At 50.3% G+C, this 17724-nt stretch overlaps 1 protein-coding gene across 1 annotated transcript in view; it reads right to left on the bottom strand.

Annotated features, from left to right (window-relative positions):
* The window catches only part of OPRD1 (opioid receptor delta 1), a 40683-nt gene extending 23442 nt beyond the window's left edge, over window positions 1-17241 (bottom strand). The window contains exon 1 of the mRNA XM_027518490.1: window positions 16753-17241. Within this exon, the coding sequence (XP_027374291.1) occupies window positions 16753-16979 (227 nt within the window). The 5' untranslated portion in view covers window positions 16980-17241. The remainder of the gene's footprint in view (window positions 1-16752) is intronic.
* Between the last annotated feature and the right edge of the window lie 483 nt (window positions 17242-17724).

A 17724-nucleotide genomic window follows, 5' to 3' on the forward strand; every position in this document is an offset into this window, starting at 1 on the left:
GTTCAGTTCAAGAACCACAACACACCCATGGGAGGCAGGGAAGAGAAACTCGTCTCCACTCTGGCTCTGCTTCTGGCGTAAGGATGACTGGACCAGCGGATGAGGCAGCTGGACACTGCCCCAGAGGCAGATTTCCTTAGATGTGACGTATCAGCCCATGGGTCTCTGGAAATAGAACATGTCCGTCCTGCAAACACCTACTGATATGCTTACCTGAGTATCAGACCCTAGACTGGGGCTCCAAAGGATGCTCACTGCACCCCCTCATCTGGGGAGACAGGAATGAGTGATCAGGGGTTTGAAAACTGTATGGGTCTCTGATGCGGCATGTGCTGGACACTGTGGGAACACGGAGGAGGCATCAGAGAAGGCTCCCTGGAGGAGAGACTTACTAAGCAGAAAGTGAAAAGTGAAAGTGAAAGTCGCTCAGTCGTGTCTGATTCTTTTCAACCCCAAGGACTATAAAGTCCATGGAATTCTCCAGGTCAGAATACAGGAGCGGGTAGCCGTTCCCTTCTCCAGGGGATCTTCCCAACCCAGGGATCAAACCTAGGTCTCCTGCATTGCAGGCGGATTCTTTACCAGCTGAGCCACAAGGGAAGCCCTACGAAGCTGAAAAGGAAGGGGTGTTACTGTAGAGCAAACAGAAGTCTGAGGTTCCTGCACATCTTCTTTCCCTCTTGTCTTGTCATTGGGAGAGTTTTCTTATACATCCCAGCCCCTCAGAGGGAATCTCATTAACAAAGTCCCAATTAGATATTTAAGAAACACTCAGTGAAGCCTCCTCAGAGCCAGGGATTGAGCTAGAAAACAGGATAGAAGATGATGGGATGCAGTCCCTGCCCTCCAAGAGCCACCAGTGTAAAAGGGAAGACAAGCACCGGAACGTGCGATTACACTACAGCCAGAAAATGCCCAATTCAAGACCACTGATGTTTGTGTGTGTCTCCCCTCTTCCTATATGACAGGCACTGGATGAAGGTACTTGATTTCCATCACTGCACTTAATCCTCATGACAAATTACTCTGGTGAACACTGTCACTGCATTTAGCAGACCAGGGGACTCTGAGGCTCAAAGAGGCAGAGAAACTTGCCCAAGATCATAGAGCCAGTAGGTTATACGACCAGGACTCAATCCCAGGTCTGTTTGACCCCGTGATGGTCATTAATTTTATGTGTCTATGTGGCTAGGCTACAGTGCCCAGTTACTTACTCAATATTGCGGAGGAACCAGAGATCAAATTGCCAACATCCGTTGGACTACAGAAAAAGCAAGTGAGTTCCAGAAAAACTCACTACTTGTGCTTCACTGACTACACTAAACACTTTGACTGTGTGGATCACAACAAACTGGAAAATTCTTAAAGAGAGAGGAATACCAGACCACTTTACCTGCCTCCTGAGAAATCTGTAGGCAGGTCAAGAAGCAATGATTAGAACTGCACATGGAAAAACAGACTAGTTCAAAATTGGAAAAGGAGCACAACAAGGCTATATATTATCACCCTGCTTATTTAACTTATATGCACATCATGCAAAATGCTGGGTTGGATGAATCACAAGCTGGAATCAAGATTGCCAGGAGAAGTATCAACAACCTCAGATATGCAGATGATACTACCCTAATGGCAGAAACCAAAGAGGAACTGAAGAGCCTTTTGATGAAGATGAAAGAGGAGAGTGAAAAAGCTGGCTTAAAACTCAACATTCAAAAAACTAAGATCATGGCTTCTGGCCCCATCACTTCATGGCAAATAGATGGGGGAGAAATTGAAACAGTGACAGATTTTATTTTCTTGGGCTCCAAAATCACTGCAGACTGTTGACTGTAGCCATGAAATTAAAAGATGTTTGCAACTTGGAAGAAAAGCTATGACAAACCTAGACAGCATATCTAGGCAGAGACATCATTTTGCTGACAAAGGTCCATAGAGCCAAAGCTATGGTTTTTCCAGTAATCATGTGTGGATGTGAGAGTTGGACCATAAAGAAGGCTGAGCAGTGAAGAATTGATGCTTTCAAACTGTGGTGTTGGAGAAGACTCTTGAGAGTCCCTTGGACAGCAAGAAAATCAAACTAGTCAACACTAAAGGAAATCAACCCTTTAGATTCATTGGAAGGACTGATGCTGAAGTTGAAGCTCCAATTCTTTGACCACCTGATGCAAAGAGCCAACTCATTGGAAAAGACCCTGATGCTGGGAAAGATTGAGGGCAGGAGGAGTAGGGGGTGACAGAGGATGAGATGGTTGGATGGCATCACCGACTCAGTGGACATGAGTTTAAGCATATTCTGGGAAATAGTGAAGCACAGGGAAGCCTGGTGTGCTGCAGTCCATGGGGTCGCAAAGAGTCAGACGCTACTTAGCGACTAAACAACAAATTTAATCAAACCCTAATCCAGTTGTTGCTGTGAAGGGATTTTGTAGATATGATTAACATCTACAATCAGTTGACTTTAAGAGGTTATCCATGATAATGAGTTTTGCCTGAAGAGCAAAACTAAGGCTTCCCAGAGGAAGAAGAAATTCTGCCTGTGGATCACAGCATCAGCTCTTGCCTGAGAGTTGCCAGCCTGCCAACCTGCCCAACAAATTTCAGACTTCCCTAGCCACACCCCACAGTTGCATAAGCCAATTCCTTGAACTATATCTCACTGGTCTTTTTTTTTTCTGGTAGGGTTCTGACTGACACAGACCTGAAAATCATGCTCTAGGCTAAGGTGGTGCCAAGAAGCCACCATCTCCTCACCCCGAAAAGGACAATGACAACCACCAGAGTGCTAGGCTGTTTAGGGGGTCGAGTGTGATGAGGGCAGTGGTCAGTGGAGAGAGGGCAGGCCTGGCCAGGGGAACACTTACTAACCTTGGTGTCCTCGGGCAAAAGTCTTACATCTCTGAGCCTCAGCTTCATCATCTGTAAAGGCATATTCAGTGGTTCCTCTCTCATTAAAGTGCTATGAAGATTAAGTGGGATTTTGCATGGAAGGTTTCCAGCATGGCACCTTGTAATACGGCCAAAGCACAGGCTCGTTTTTGCCACAGTTTTAACTGGTTGGATTCTTAATTATTTTGAGTCGTTGCCATTGCCAAGTGAATGTTCCCATCCCATAATTCAGTGTAAAAAATGCCCACAACTTTATCATCCTTAGTGATCTTATATGAACGCTACACAGCTTGCCTGATCTGTCCCTCCACCGACCTCACGCCCAGGGCCACTCCTGGAGGGCGATGGGCAAGGCAGGCCTCGTGCAGAGCACTTCACACTCAGTCTCCTCTGACTCACACCAACCCTGGGAAGTGGGTATCAATACATTTCATTCACAGAAGGAACCTGTAGCACAGAGAGGCGCTTGTCAAGAAGCACAGAGGGAACAGAACCAGGGTCTAAAGTCACATGATCTGAAAAGCTCAGGCTTCCCCACTCCAGGCCCTTGGCTATGCTGAGCATTCCTTATTATATATACCTCCTTCTGCCTGACACACAGCAGTCTTACTTTTGTTTTATTTATTAACAGTTCAGTCTTTTATTTTATTCTTATTGTCTTAATATTTATTTTCATTTATTTCTCTATTTGGCTGTGCCGGGTCTTAGTTGTGGGATCTTTGTTGCAGAACTCTTAGTTGCGGCCTGTGGGATCTAGTTCCCTGACCAGGGATCACACCCAGGCCCCCTGCACTGGGAGAGCAGCGTCTTAGCCACTGGACCACCAGAAAAGTCCCCAACAATTCAGTATTTTCGTAACTATAAATCAACTTACCCCGTTCCACAGCCTCTTGTAATCCCTTGCTGTACAAAAGAGTCATTTTTCCACAATTGGGACCAGAGAGTATCCTGAATTCGACCTCCTTCACGGACATTCCTTCATGGGCACTGCATGACCGAGCTTCAGGAATCTCAGGCCTTGGTTCAAAGGCTGACTTTGCCATTTACCCACTGATGCCCTCAGCAAGCAAATTACCACCTCTGAGGCTCAGTGGCCTCATCTGTCAAATGGAAAGAAACAAGGGACCGTGTATGTCAAAGCGCTGGGAGAATTAAAAGAGACCATGTATGTGAGGCACTCGGTACAGAGCTGCCCAGTGTGTCAGCCCTCGAGAAAGGTCAGCAGTGGTATCTTTGATGTTAAGTCCAACAAGTCGATATGCCATGCTTTGCTGTAGACCTCTCGCTTATCCAGAATGACCAGGCCTGAGCCCACGGAAGAAATGTCTTGGGGCCACCTGCCCCTCCCAACAGGGCAGCCCTGTGACCACATGTGAGCTCCTGCCCTCCTCACCGAGAGGAATGGAAAATCACTAAATGTGGGGCATTTCCCGGCACTTCAGGAGGATGAGTTTGTTTTTTGTTTTTTTTTTTTTGAGGATGAGTTTTTGTAACCAAGGGAAACAGATTACCTCCATCTGTCCTGCAGGGGCATCTGGCCTGGCTGGGAGAAGCAGCTTCTTTCCCTTGGCTTAATCCCTACCCCTGCTCCCAAGTCCCAGGCAACCAGCCAAAAGGCATCGTTCTCACCAATAACTTCCTGATATAGGCCAGGCCCTGCGCTAGGCCCTGCATCATTTCCCCTAACGCTTGCTCTCACTGTTGTCTCTGCTAAAACACCTCCTCCCAGCAACTGGCCTCTACTCGATGGTCTCCTCCCCTGTCCCCCACCATCCTCGCCATCTCTACCAGCAGCCCCGCCACTCTCTCTCCTTGAGCCTGCGTGAGTTGATTTCATTGCCTATGCCATTGGCCTTACATCTATTTCTTTAGCATCTAACTTTTCGCCACTAGAATGTCAGCTCCATGAGGACAGGGACTGCGTCTTATCATTGTTGCACACCTAGCACCTAGAACCCTACCTGGTACTTAGGACGAGCTGCCGAATATATGTTTACCTGCCACACAGGTGTTTTTCTATCATCCCCATTTCTCAGAGGAGAAAACAGGCTCAGTGAGGTGAGCCCAAGGGTGGAAGGCCAACAAGAAGCAGACCTGGATTTGCATCCCGTCTCTGAAGGACAGGCTGCTTCACCAGCTGCTGGCCTTGCCCCTGGGGGAACTGGGTTCTTTGGGCCCGTTTTGTGTTGTCAGTGGCCCCCAGGCTGGGCTGCCCTGTGTAGGAACTCACTTTTAACGTTCCCAGCTACTCCTGTTTCCAGACACCCTTTGGCTCAGATAATCCCAAGCATGGAAAGAGATGTAAGTGAGGGAAAGCAAAGTTCCAGTCCTGCACTGGCCACTGATTCAAAAGACAGAGAACCTCTCCAGGCTTCAGTTTACTCACTGGTAAATCAGAGGGGCTGAACTTGACATACAAGATGGCAGAGGACAGGGCAAAGGCTAAGCACGTAGCTCTACTATTCACAACAGCCAAGATGTGGAAACTCCAAATATCCATCAACAGATGAATGGATAAAGAAGATGTGGTACATATATACAATGGAATGTTACTCAGCCATAAAAAAGGAATGAAATAATGCCACTTGAAGCAACTCAAATGGACCTAGAGACTGTGATACTAAGTGCAACAAATCAGAAAGGGAAAGACAAATACCATAGGATACCACTTCTCTGTGGAATCTAAAATATGAAACAAATGAACATATCTACCAAACAGAAACAGACTCACAGACAAAACAGACTTGTGACTGCCGTGGGGGAAGGATGGAGTGGGAACTCAAGATTAGCATATGCAAATTATTAACATTATAAATAGGATGGATAAACAACAAGGTCCTACTGTACTGCATGGTACAGGGCGCTACATTCAATATCCTAAGATAAACCACAGTGGAAAAGAATATAAATAAGAACATATGTATATATTCAGTTACATATATATAACTGAATCTCTTTACTGAATAGCAGAAATTAACACAACATTGTAAACCAATGAATCTTCAATTTAAAAAAAGAGTGTGGGCTCTGCAATCAGAATGACCTGACTTCAATCCGACTCCAGGACTTTGAGGATGTTATTATATCAAACATTCTCTGAGCCTTGAGTTTCCCCATCTAGAAAATAGGGTAAACAGTACTCACTAATAGGGTGAGGATTAAACAGGATAATATATACACATATCTAAGCGGAGTGCCTGGCACAAAATAAATATTCAGTAAAGAGAATCATCATCTGTGATTCAAAATTCTATGCCCTGGTGAAAAGGTTACTTCTGCAGGGGAGGGCAGCGAGGCCATTTCTACCTCTCCCTGTGTCATGTTTGTTGAATGGGGCTTACCTGGGCCAGCTGCATTGGGAGCATGGAGTCTTAGCCACTGACCACCAGGGAAGTGCCCTGAATGGGACCTTTTGACTTCAAAGGACTCTGAAGTTTGAGTTCCTTCCACTTATCAAGAAAGACTTGGGAAGTTACAGAAGAAAAAATTCTTGCTGTACACACCCACCCCGGCCAGAGACAAAGCTGCTGATTTCTGCAGCTGCACTGGGAGCTCTGAATCAATAGAACACAACCAGACACCCCGTCCTACTCTGTGCCCCTCAGCTGGTAATGGGGCCGCTGCAGCTTGCATGATGGTAAATTGCTAATTTAAGCCTGGCTTCTGCTCTACCCCTCGATTATCCCTCTTCCTGTGCATGTTATGATGTTCCGGGTAGCCAATTAGATTTAGAGGTCCCAGGACTCTGACGTTAATGAAATCATGTCTTGCCCTTGCACAGCCCTCTTCCTCTAAAGTTCAGGCATCATCCTCCAGGAAGGGGAGAAGGGAAATCTGAGAAGCATTCTTCCTCCAGTCCCAGCTGCGGGAAGGGGAGCCTGAAATTATGTCTGTCTGTCTTTTCTCTACCTGAATCTCCAGTGCCAAGCCTCCACATAGTGGTTTGCCAGAACCCTCTTGCACAGCTTCATGGACAGGAAACTCCCTGTATTACACAGTGGCCCATACCTCCCTGAAGAGCTCTATCAGAAAATTCCTTAAGGAAATAATATGAGATGTGCACAAACATATGGATTTAAGAACATTCACAGACACATTATTTAGATTGGCATAATATGGGAAACAGCATAAGTACCCCCATATAAAAGACATTCATACAACACAGCTATCAAAAATCATGTCTGCAGGGACTTCCCTGGCGGTCAAGGAGCTGAGGGTCCGCCATCCCACTGCAGGGGGCCCGGGTTCCCTCCCTGGTCAAGGAACTAGATCCCACACACTGCAACTAGGAATTTGAGTGCTGCAACTGAAGATTCCACATGCCCCAGTGAAAATGGAAGACATCACGTACTTCAACTAAGACCCAGCACAACCAAATAAAATCATGTCTTCAAAGAAGCAAATTTGGAAAACTCAGCAGTGGCCACAGGACTGGAAAAGGTCAGTTTTCATTCCAATCCCAAAGAAAGGCAATGCCAAAGAACGTTCAAACTACCGCACAATTGCACTCATCTCACATGCTAGCAAAGTAATGCTCAAAATTCTCCAAGCCAGGCTTCAACAGTATGTGAACCATGAACTTGCAGATGTTCAAGCTGGTTTTAGAAAAGGCAGAGGAACCAGAGATCAAATTGCCAACATCCACTGAATCACAGAAAAAGCAAGAAAGTTCCAGAAAAACATCTATTTCTACTTTATTGACTATAACCAAAGCCTTTGACTGTGTGGATCACAACAAACTGTGGAAAATTCTTCAAGAGATGGGAACACCAGACCATCTGACCTGCCTCCTGAGAAATCTGTATGCAGGTCAAGAAGCAACAGTTAGAACTGGACATGGAACAACAGACTGGTTCCAAATCAGGAAAGGAGTATGTCAAGGCTGTATATTGTCACCCTGTTTATTTAACTTAAATGCAGAGAACATCAAGCGAAACACTGGGCTGGATGAAGCACAAGCTGGAATCAAGATTGCTGGGAGAAATATCAATAACTTCAGATATGCAGATGATACTACCCTTAAGGTAGGAAGTGAAGAAGAATTAAAGAGCCTCTTGATGAAAGTGAAAGAGGAGAGTGAAAAAGTTGGCTTAAAACTCAACATTCAGAAAACTAAGATCATGGCATCCAGTCCCATCACTTCATGGCAAATAGATAGAGAAACAATGGAAACAGTGAGACTTTGTTTTTTGGGGGGCTCCAAAATCACTGCAGATGGTGACTACAACCATGAAATTAAAAAATGCTTGCTCCTTGGAAGAAAAGCTATGACCAACCTGGACAGCATATTAAAAAGCAGACATATTATTTTGCCGACAAAGGTCTCTGTAGTCAAAGCTATGGTTTTTCCAGTAGTCATGTACGGATGTGAGAGTTGGACTATAAAGAAAGCTGAGCACTGAAGAATTGATGCTTTGAACTGTGGTGTTGGAGAAGACTCTTGAGAGTCCCTTGGACTGCAAGGAGATCCAACCAGTCCATCCTAAAGGAAATCAGTCCTGAATATTCATTGGAAGGACTGATGCTGAAACTCCAATACCTTGGCCACCTGATACAAAGAACTGACTCATTGGAAAAGACCCTGATGCTGGGAAAGATTGAAGGCAGGAGGAGAAGGGGACAACAGAAGATAAGATGGTTGGATGGCATCACTGACACGATGGACATGAGTTTGAGTAAGCTCCAAGAGTTGGTGATGGACAGGGAAGCCTGGCATGCTACAGTCCATAGGGGTGGCAAAGAGTCAGACATGACTGAACGACTGAACTGAACGATGTGAGAAGGCTGCTAGCAAAATATTATATATGATGTGCCCATTATTTCAGCACAGTATGACTCCAATGTCATTAAAACACACACACACAGTGAGAGACACAGAAAGAGATGGGAAGCAAATACATCAAAATGACAAAGCATTTCTCTTTATGGTAGGATCATTGGTAACATTTGTCTCTGCTTAACTGCCTCAGTGTTTTCTGAAATAACTAGTGTTACTTATAGCAACATGTGTTACTGTGTTTATTGTAAAAGAAAATGTTTAGTATTGAGCTGATAGTTTCCCTGTAGTATCCACCCCAAAATTCTAGTTCCTCTGGGGCTCGAGAAATGTCAATCAAATGAATGAGATGCAAGTCTCACTCTTCTTCTAAATAGATAAAATCACGGAAAATATGTACAGCATACTTACCAAGTTCCGGCTCTGTACTGAATTCCTTCACATCCAGCCTCACGAGCTTCTCATAACCACCCTGTGAGGGTTGGGATCTCACAGGGGTCTATTTCTACTCCCATTTTACAGATGAGAAAACTGAGGCCAAGAAAGGTCATGCATGTATCTCCCAAGCTCCCTCTCTTAGTAAATGCGATTCCCAGATCAGTCTGGCTCTGACATCCAGGCTCTCAAGTGCTGTTACCTCATGCAGAGGCCTAAGAGGTTTGCAGACAGCAATCTGCCTTCCGCCCCAGCCCTGGTCCTCCCTCCTCTAACTAGGCAGGCCCAGCCTTCGCTTCCACTGCCCATGTGTCTCACGGACAGCAGTGGTAGAGTGGGTCTGGAGGGGTTTGGGAGCCAGGAAGACCTGGGTTTGCCCCTTTCTGGCTGTGAGAGCCACCTGCTCCATCTGAGCCTTCTGGTCCCCATCTCTCACTCCCTTGCAGGCCCACTGTGGCTCAGAGGAGCCTCTGGCCTGTGGCAGGAATGCGGAAGTTGACTCCTCCGGCTTCTCCCTGGTGTGCCTATGAGTCATACACACTCCCCAGAAAGTAAACCCAACAGGCTAGGAAGCTGGGCCCCGGGGCAGGGCCAGGAGGCACAGGGACACTGGCCAGGACTGCAGCTGCCCTCCCTGCTCAGCGTCACCAGGGCTCATCCGGCCCAGCCTCCGGCCTTCTTCGGGTCCCACAACACTGCAGTTTGAAAGGGACAACCAAGGCTAGGATTTCCAGGGCCTGCCCAAGGTCATCCAGCTCTCCACTGCCCTGATCCAGCCCCGCTACACCAAATTCATCCTCTTGAACTCCATTCTGCACAGACTGCTCCAAAGTCCTCTTCCCCATGTCCTGTGACTCCAAGTTCCCTCATTTCCCAGCATGGCTGCCTTACCGTGGGCCCAAGAACCTGTCCAGTCTCACAACTCGAGCCTCAGCACAGCCTCCAGCCCCTCATACAGCCATGCTGGGCCTGAATCCAGGCTTCTCTTAAGTTCTCCCTCCCCTCTCCGCGCCAGAATAGTAGTAACAGTGTTAGTCGCTCAGTCCTGTACGAGTCTTTGTGACCCGCCCTGGACTGCAGCCCACCAGGCTTCTCTGTCCATGGAATTCTCCAGGCAAGAAAACCAGAATGCGCTGCAATTTCCTACTCCAGGGTATCTTTCTGACCTAGGGATTGACCCCAGAAAGGTGAAAGAGGAGAATGAAAAGGCTGGCTTAAAACTCAATATTCAAAAAACTGAGATCATGGGTTCCAGTCCCATCACTTCATGGCAAATAGATGGGGGGAAAAATGGGGGTCCAAAATCATTGTGGACGGTGACTTCAGCCTTGAAAGTAGAAGATGCTTGCTTCTTGGAAGGAAAGCTAAGACAAAACCTAGACAGTGCATTAAAAAAGCAGAGGCATCACTTTGACAACAAAGGTCTGTATAGTCAAAGCTATGGTCTTTCCAGTAGTCATGTATGGATGTGAGAGTTGGACCATAAAGAAAGCTGAGTGCCAAAGAATTGATGCTTTCGAACTGTGGTGTTGGAGAATACTCTTGAGAGTCCTTTGGACTGCAAGGAGATCAAACCAGTCAATCCTAAAGGAAATTAACTCTGAAGATTCATTGGAAGGACTGATGTGAAAGCTGAAGCTCCAATTCCTTGGCCACCTGATGCAACGGGTTGACTCATTGGAAAAGACTCTGATGCTGAGAAAAATTGAAGGCAGGAAGAGAAGGGGGTGACAGAGGATGAGATGGTTGGATGGCATCACCAACTCAATGGACATGAGTCTGAGCAAACTCCGGGAGATGGCGAAGGACAGGGAAGCTGGCATGCTGCAGTCCAAACAGTCAGACATGAATGGGCAACTTAACAGCTCCAGTATCTGAGCCACCAGCGAAGCCCCCACCAGAATGACTCCCTCCAATTCCCGGGGGCTGGCTCATGGAGTTCCTCTAATATGTGCATCCCACTCCCCCAGGAATTTTGGAAAGCAGAGATTGTAGTCGGTGGTTCATCACCAGCCCCAGGGCCTGGCTGCAGCTCAGCTCTCAGCAGGTGCACCTGACAACCCTGTTGAGGCGGACACCCGCTTGCAAGACCTTTCCTGCTTTGGCGCCTGGCTGCCAGCCCTGCCCTCTAGCACTCCTCGTTCAGCCACAGTGAACTTCCCCGCCCTCTGCAGTGCTGCCTTCTGATCATCTCCTGAAGATTTCTTTGCTCGTGCTGTTCCCCCTGCCTGGAATGCTCCATCCTCACCTCTCTGTGGAGCCAACCCACTGCTCCCACCCACATCACGACTCAGCACAGACACCACCTGCCCTGGCTGGGTGCCTCCAGACTCCGTCAGCTCTGAAAATTTGCAATTGTCCCTGGAACTGGAACTTACTAGGGGGTCCAGGGCGCATGGCTGTGTCAGAAGCCAGGGCCCATGATGCGGCTTCAGCTGAGCATCTGGGCCGTGGGGGCTGCAGCTGGACAGGCCCGGCAGGATCAGTATCAGCAAATGCTTGTTGAATGAGTAAATGTGCAGATGATGCAGGAAGCAGGAAAGGACCCAAGGTGGAAAGTGTAGACAATCTCATGGCCACCAGCTCTGCCTGCCTGGAACAGCCACTGGGGTGCCAGTTAATCTCAGAATCTGGCATGTGCTGAAGGCCTACTCTGTGCCCAGTGCTGTGCTATGACCTTTACATGCATGATCTCACGTAGTCCTCCCAAGAGCCTATCCTGATCACCACAATTTTGCAAATGCAGAAAGGGGGCTCAGGAGAGTTAAGCCGTTTCCCAAAGCCACGCCACCGGATATGGTAGAGCAGGGATGGCAGACCAGCACCACCTGACCTCCTGGTGTGACCTTCTCCATTGCACTGTCTCACCTCACTGGGATCTCTCGTGGTCCAAGGGCCCCAGGGTCTGCAAGACCTCAATCCAGGCAAGAGAGGGGAGGGAGACCAGAAGGCAGGAGGTTCACGCTGGGTCTCCAAGAGCAAGACAGGAACTCAGGGCTCCCCCCACCGAGCACTTGTTCCAGCCACGCCTGGCACCTGGGCAGTAGACAGAGGGGACAACCAGAATGCCTCACTCATCTGTCGTGACCCTGCCCCACACCAGGCTGCCAGGCCCAACCCCCCCTCCCTGCTTGCTCTGTGCTGCAGCTCCCTGGGATGGGAGGCAAAACACAATGCTCTAGCTACACCACCTTGTCATCTTTAGGACAAAGGTGCCTCTTAGGCAGGTGCTACAATCCACATTTTATAAATGACGAAACCGCAGGGCAGAGCAGCCATCCAGCCTGCTAAAGATCTGGGCAGGTGGCAGAGCTGGCATCTGATACAAGGAGAAGAGTCAGAAGAGACACCAGCCTAGGAAGAGCTCAAGAGGCAGAGTTATGAAGAGACAGGGAGGCCTGGTGGGGGGTTGGTGAGAGACACAGCAAGGTATAAACACGCCCAAACCAGGGTCAGGGAGAGGAGGAGGCAGCAGACAGGGCAGGTGGACGAGCAGCCACACCGGAGAAGCATCGACTCCATTCTCCTCCCTGAATTTGGGGTAGGCAAACCAGGAAGTTCTGGGCCACGTACAGGGAAGATGGCATCATCACTGATGACTTCTAAAGATGGAGTCATCAGAGATGTGGGGATCCTTAAGCCCTTCACACTCCACTCCACCTAGAGAGCTGGAATGGGAACTCTGAGATGCCAGCCCTGCTCAGGGCATGACTCCACCCGGAAGGAGGGGTTGTCGGGCATCTGCTGTAAAGACTCCCCAAGTCCCCACACTGGCTGAACTCACCCAGCAAGGGGAGGGAGGGAGCATCTGCCTGGGGACCACATATCCCCAAACTCCTGCTCACATTTCATGGAAATTTCAGAAACCACAGGCTGTTGGCTAAGAGTGCAATTCCCAGAGGCCCCTCTTGTGTATCCAGAGGGTGAACAGGCTTCCCAAGCATATCCTTGGAAGTTGGGATGGGGGAACAGGGAGTGCTTTGTGCTCTGGGATTCTGAGATTCCTGTGATCTTTTTTTTTCCAGCCCCTCATTCATGTCAGCCTTGTTCCTCACCTTTTTACTTAGTTACCCTCTCCATACCCTTCAGCTCCTCAGAGGCCTTCCTGGAATTTCCAGACCAGGTGAGACCCTCCCCGATCCCGGGTCTCACAGCTCACTCTTCCATGGCCCTCAGCACAGCTGCAAACTTCTATCTGTTGGATGACTAGTGGACGAATGTCTATTTCTCCCAGACCTAAGCTCCACGAGGGCAGGGATGGTGGATTTTCTTCCCCACCATCACATCTCAGCATCTAGTATGGATTTTTATTGAATGAGTTAATTCTTTTCATTCCTTCACATAGAAACCCTCCCTGTTCTCAAAGGGCTTAAAGGGCTCAGACACAACATGTCTCCTTTAATCCTCACCACCACCCCAGATGTGCTGCTGTTACATTCACTTTACACGCGAAGAAATGAGTTTCGGAAAGGTGAAGTCACTAGTCCAAATACACAGCAAGTAAGTGGCTTTGAACTCTGGATTTGCACATTGATGTGTCTGGCTTCTGGAGAAGACAATGGCACCCCACTCCAGTACTCTTGCCTGGAAAATCCCATGGACGGAGGAGCCTGGTAGGCTGCAGTCCATGGGGTCGCGAAGAGTCGGACACGACTGAGCGACTTCACTTTCACTTTTCCTTTCATGCATTGGAGAAGGAAATGGCAACCCACTGCAGTGTTCTTGCCTGGAGAATCCCAGGGACAGGGGAGCCTGGTGGGCTGACGTCTATGGGGTCACACAGAGTCGGACACGACTGAAGTGACTTAGCAGCAGCAGTGTCTGGCTTCAGAGCCCTAGCTCTGCCGCTCACCTCCCTCCTTCTTTGTCCCAACGGCCTTCTGGATCATTTTTGCAAATCCTCCCCTGCTCTCCAAGTAGGCTGAGCTCAGGACTCACAGGCAGAATTCATCCATTCAATCACTCATTCATTCAGCCAATCAACTGACTCACTTACTGGTGGGGCTGAGCTCTGCATGCTCAAAGAACCATGGATACACTGGAGGTTTTCTTCATCCTGGCTCCCCACTGTACACACACTGCTCTTGGGACTTTGCCAGCAGAAGTCGAGCCCCAGACAGTTGCCCTGTCCCTAGCCTCCCTTTCAGTGGGGGAGGACTAAGTGCCAGGGCCTGTCATTCCCCTCCCCAAGGATGGCAGCCTAAAGCACATGTGCTGAATAACATGTGTAGTCACCGTGCTTTTGTCTCCATCATTCTCTGAGAACCCTAGGACAAGAGGATGGATAGGATTCCGCCCCCTCCTCTATGCGATTCTTTGTCCCCTACCCCAGGCAGCTCTGGAAAAAGTTCTGGACCTAGGGGAACAAGCCACCTTGCCTCCCTCTGAATTGCGGCTTCTTCAACTGTACACTGGAAGTGACAATGATGGGGATGCTGATGCCTATCCTACCAGGCTGCAGGAGAGGATTCAATCAGTCGGGCCCAGTGATCACATAGATGGCTGCCCCGGGAAATGTCGGCACGACACAGGGACCTAAGGGGTCCGCTATGCTGCTTGCAAGATGCACTTGACACAGGGTGATGTGGGGAAGGTTGATGGGCAGCACCCTAGCACATGCAGCCCAGAGCCTGCCTTCAGTGGACCCTCAGAAGTGAGAGGCCCTCCCCTGGCTCAGTAGGGCGGGGGGGTTCACTCATCAGCCGACCAGTCAGAGGCCCCAGGAAAGAGACTGGAGGTGGAAGTGAGCACACTGACACTTGGCTTTCCCCAGATCAGAGCACTGAGACCTCCGCCCCAGCCCCCCAGAGCACGAGTGCAGGAACCTGGGACTCTTGGAATCAGAGCTACTCCCAGGCCCACCTTAGGAAAAGCACCCCCTCACTCTCCTTCTGAGAAATCTTACTCCTCCTCCTCACACTTACTGGGTCCAGACACCATGCCAGCTGCATTTATAATGCTCTCTGAGTGCCACCTCACAAAAACACTGTCAAAGAAGACTCTATTACTTCCCCATTCTATAGATGAAGAAACTGAGGCTCAAAGAGGCCAAGCGGTTTACCCCAGTGGCAGAGCCAGTTCATGGACTACTTCCCAAGGTAAAGTGGGGAGAACCACCGACAAAGCAAAGATTGCTCCTGCCTGTGCTTGGGAAAATTCTCCCACTGGAGCTGGTGATGAGTCACTGAAAGAACAGGAAATTCTTGTGCCCTCCACTCCTCCTGGGGGAGCAAAGCTTCCCCCGAAATCATCCAAGCCAAAGCTCCCACAACACCCCAACACCACACAACACTCCAGTGTACTGTGCTCTGTCCAACAGAGACCTCCCATTCTGGAACTCATGGTCCCAGCTACAGAGACTGGGTCTCTATCCCCTAGACGAGGAAACTGAGGCAGGTGGGGTAGATGGTGGGCGAGAAGAAAGGGCCCCCAGTGTGACAGGCATCAGCAATTGGGCCAAGACCACAGTTCACATCTCCAGCCTCTGAATCCACAATCTGCCCCCTGCTCTCTGCCCTGTCTGGTGGCACCAGGCCCCAGAGAGGTTTAGGGTTGTCCCTTGGTCAGCCAGCACAGATGACCCATTTCCAGTTAACCAGGATGGGAGTTTCCTTTCAAGCCCTTTTGCCTGTGTCTGCATTGGTAGGGCTGGGTCAGGAAGACTGCTTCTGGGCAAGCCAATGATGCTTTAGACTCTCTGAGAAGGTCCCTGCACTGAACAGAGACACAGAAGAGAACTTTACTTCCTGAGATGAAAGTACAAACTCCAGTCCAGCCCAACCACATCACTTTTGCTTTTGCCAGGAAAAAAAAAAGACTGTTGGAGAAGAGGAGGTGAGAGAGGGGACATTTGTGAGGAGGATCCGCGGCCTCTCTGAATCACGTCCAGAGCTCAGAACCAGATGGCCCCGGGGAAGGAAGCAGAGAGTGACTGGCTGGCCCACTGTACCCGGGAACCATGGCGACCCCTCAGCAGATGCACACACAAGTGTCCAGAGCCACTCTGGATGCTCTCCTCCCATGGGGGCTTCAGGGTCCGACAAGAAACAACAGTCACGTTGTCACTCGCTCTTACAGAGAGAATCACCAACTGACAGTGTGAGACAAGCACATACACCAACACTGGAACCCCAACAGATGGTCCCCAAATGTGACTTGGTAAGCGCCTGTCAGCATGATGCAAATACCCAAGCGCTCCTGTGCCCTCACCTGCATATTCAGCCCACACACTGCTGTCTCGCCCGAGGCCCAGCGCACCTCAGGCATCTCTGCCCACCACTACCAGGATTGTGGAGGTCCAAACACGCATCGGTACTGTCACAAACACAGAATCACGCACTCGCAAACTGTGACAGACACACAACTGTCACCAAACTGTCTGTCCCACACAGTCTGACACAGAAATAGGGGGAGGCCCACAGATTATCCAATGTTAGTTAAACGCGCGCGCGCGCGCACACACACACACACACACACACACACACGCCAGGGTCCCCCTTGCCATGGAAGGGCTCTTTCTGCTGGGCCCCCGGGCGCCCCCTTCAGGAAGCCCAGAGGCCCCGGGTGTGCGGAGTCCGAGGTCAGGGTCCCAGGTCCGCGGTCCCCACCCTCACCCTTGGGGCCTTGCCGCGCGGTCCAACCCGCAGCGGACTCACCGGACGATCCCGAACATGACGAGCACGTTGCCCAGGAGCCCCACGGCGCACACCGCCGAGTAGAGCGCGGTGATGGCGATAGCCAGGGCAAGGGACGAGGCGCTCCGTGCTCCTGGCGGCCCCGACGCGTTGGCACCCGCGCTGGGGAAGGCGCTGGGGAAGGCTTCCGACGCGTTGGCGAGGAGCTGGGGCTGCAGCTCGGGGTCGCGGGAGGGGGCCGGCTCCATGGCGGCCAAGAGGCCGGACTGCGTCCCTGCCCGCCGTGCGCCCTGGGCGCAGAGACCCGGTGCCAGCAACGCGCCAAGGGAAGAGGCTGCGGCCGGGACGGGGACGAGGCCGCGGCCCCGACGCCGCCGGACGCTAAGCTCCGGCCTCCCTGCTACCTCCGCGCCTCCTCAGCCGCCTCGCCGTCCGCACCGGCCCGGCCCCCGGCTCCCGCCCGCTCTCCAAGCCGGGAGAGCTCTGAGCCCGGAGCCGCTGCGGGCTCCTCGGACGCGCCCGCGGCGCGCACCACGTGGCCCGGAGGCGGCCGCCAGTCTGCGCCCGCGACCGGGGGCGGGCGCTGCACCACCGGCTCGGAGTGGAGCCGGGGGAAACTGCCCACTCCCTCCCTAGGGATGCTCCGCCGGCTCTGGTGCGTCCGCGCGGACCGCAGCCGGCACTCACCTCCGCATCTTTCACTGCTTTGGGGGTGGGAAGGACCTGTATATGAATCCCGCCCCTCACCCCTGCGCTAACAAGCAGAGTGACCTTGAGCAAGTCACTTAACATCCCTCGACTTCATTTTCCTTTTCTGTAAAGTGAGAATAATCACACCACCTCCTTCAGAGGGTTGTTGGGAAGATTAACATGATGCGGTTAAAGAATTTAGCTCAGTGCCGGGTACACAGTAAACGCTTCATAAATAAACATTATTATCCCTTTTGTTTTTTTTTTGCAGCCCATTCACTTGCTCAACAGATCTTTTTTGGG

This window comes from Bos indicus x Bos taurus, chromosome 2 (assembly GCF_003369695.1).
Source record: "Bos indicus x Bos taurus breed Angus x Brahman F1 hybrid chromosome 2, Bos_hybrid_MaternalHap_v2.0, whole genome shotgun sequence".
NCBI classification, from domain to species: Eukaryota; Metazoa; Chordata; class Mammalia; order Artiodactyla; family Bovidae; genus Bos; species Bos indicus x Bos taurus.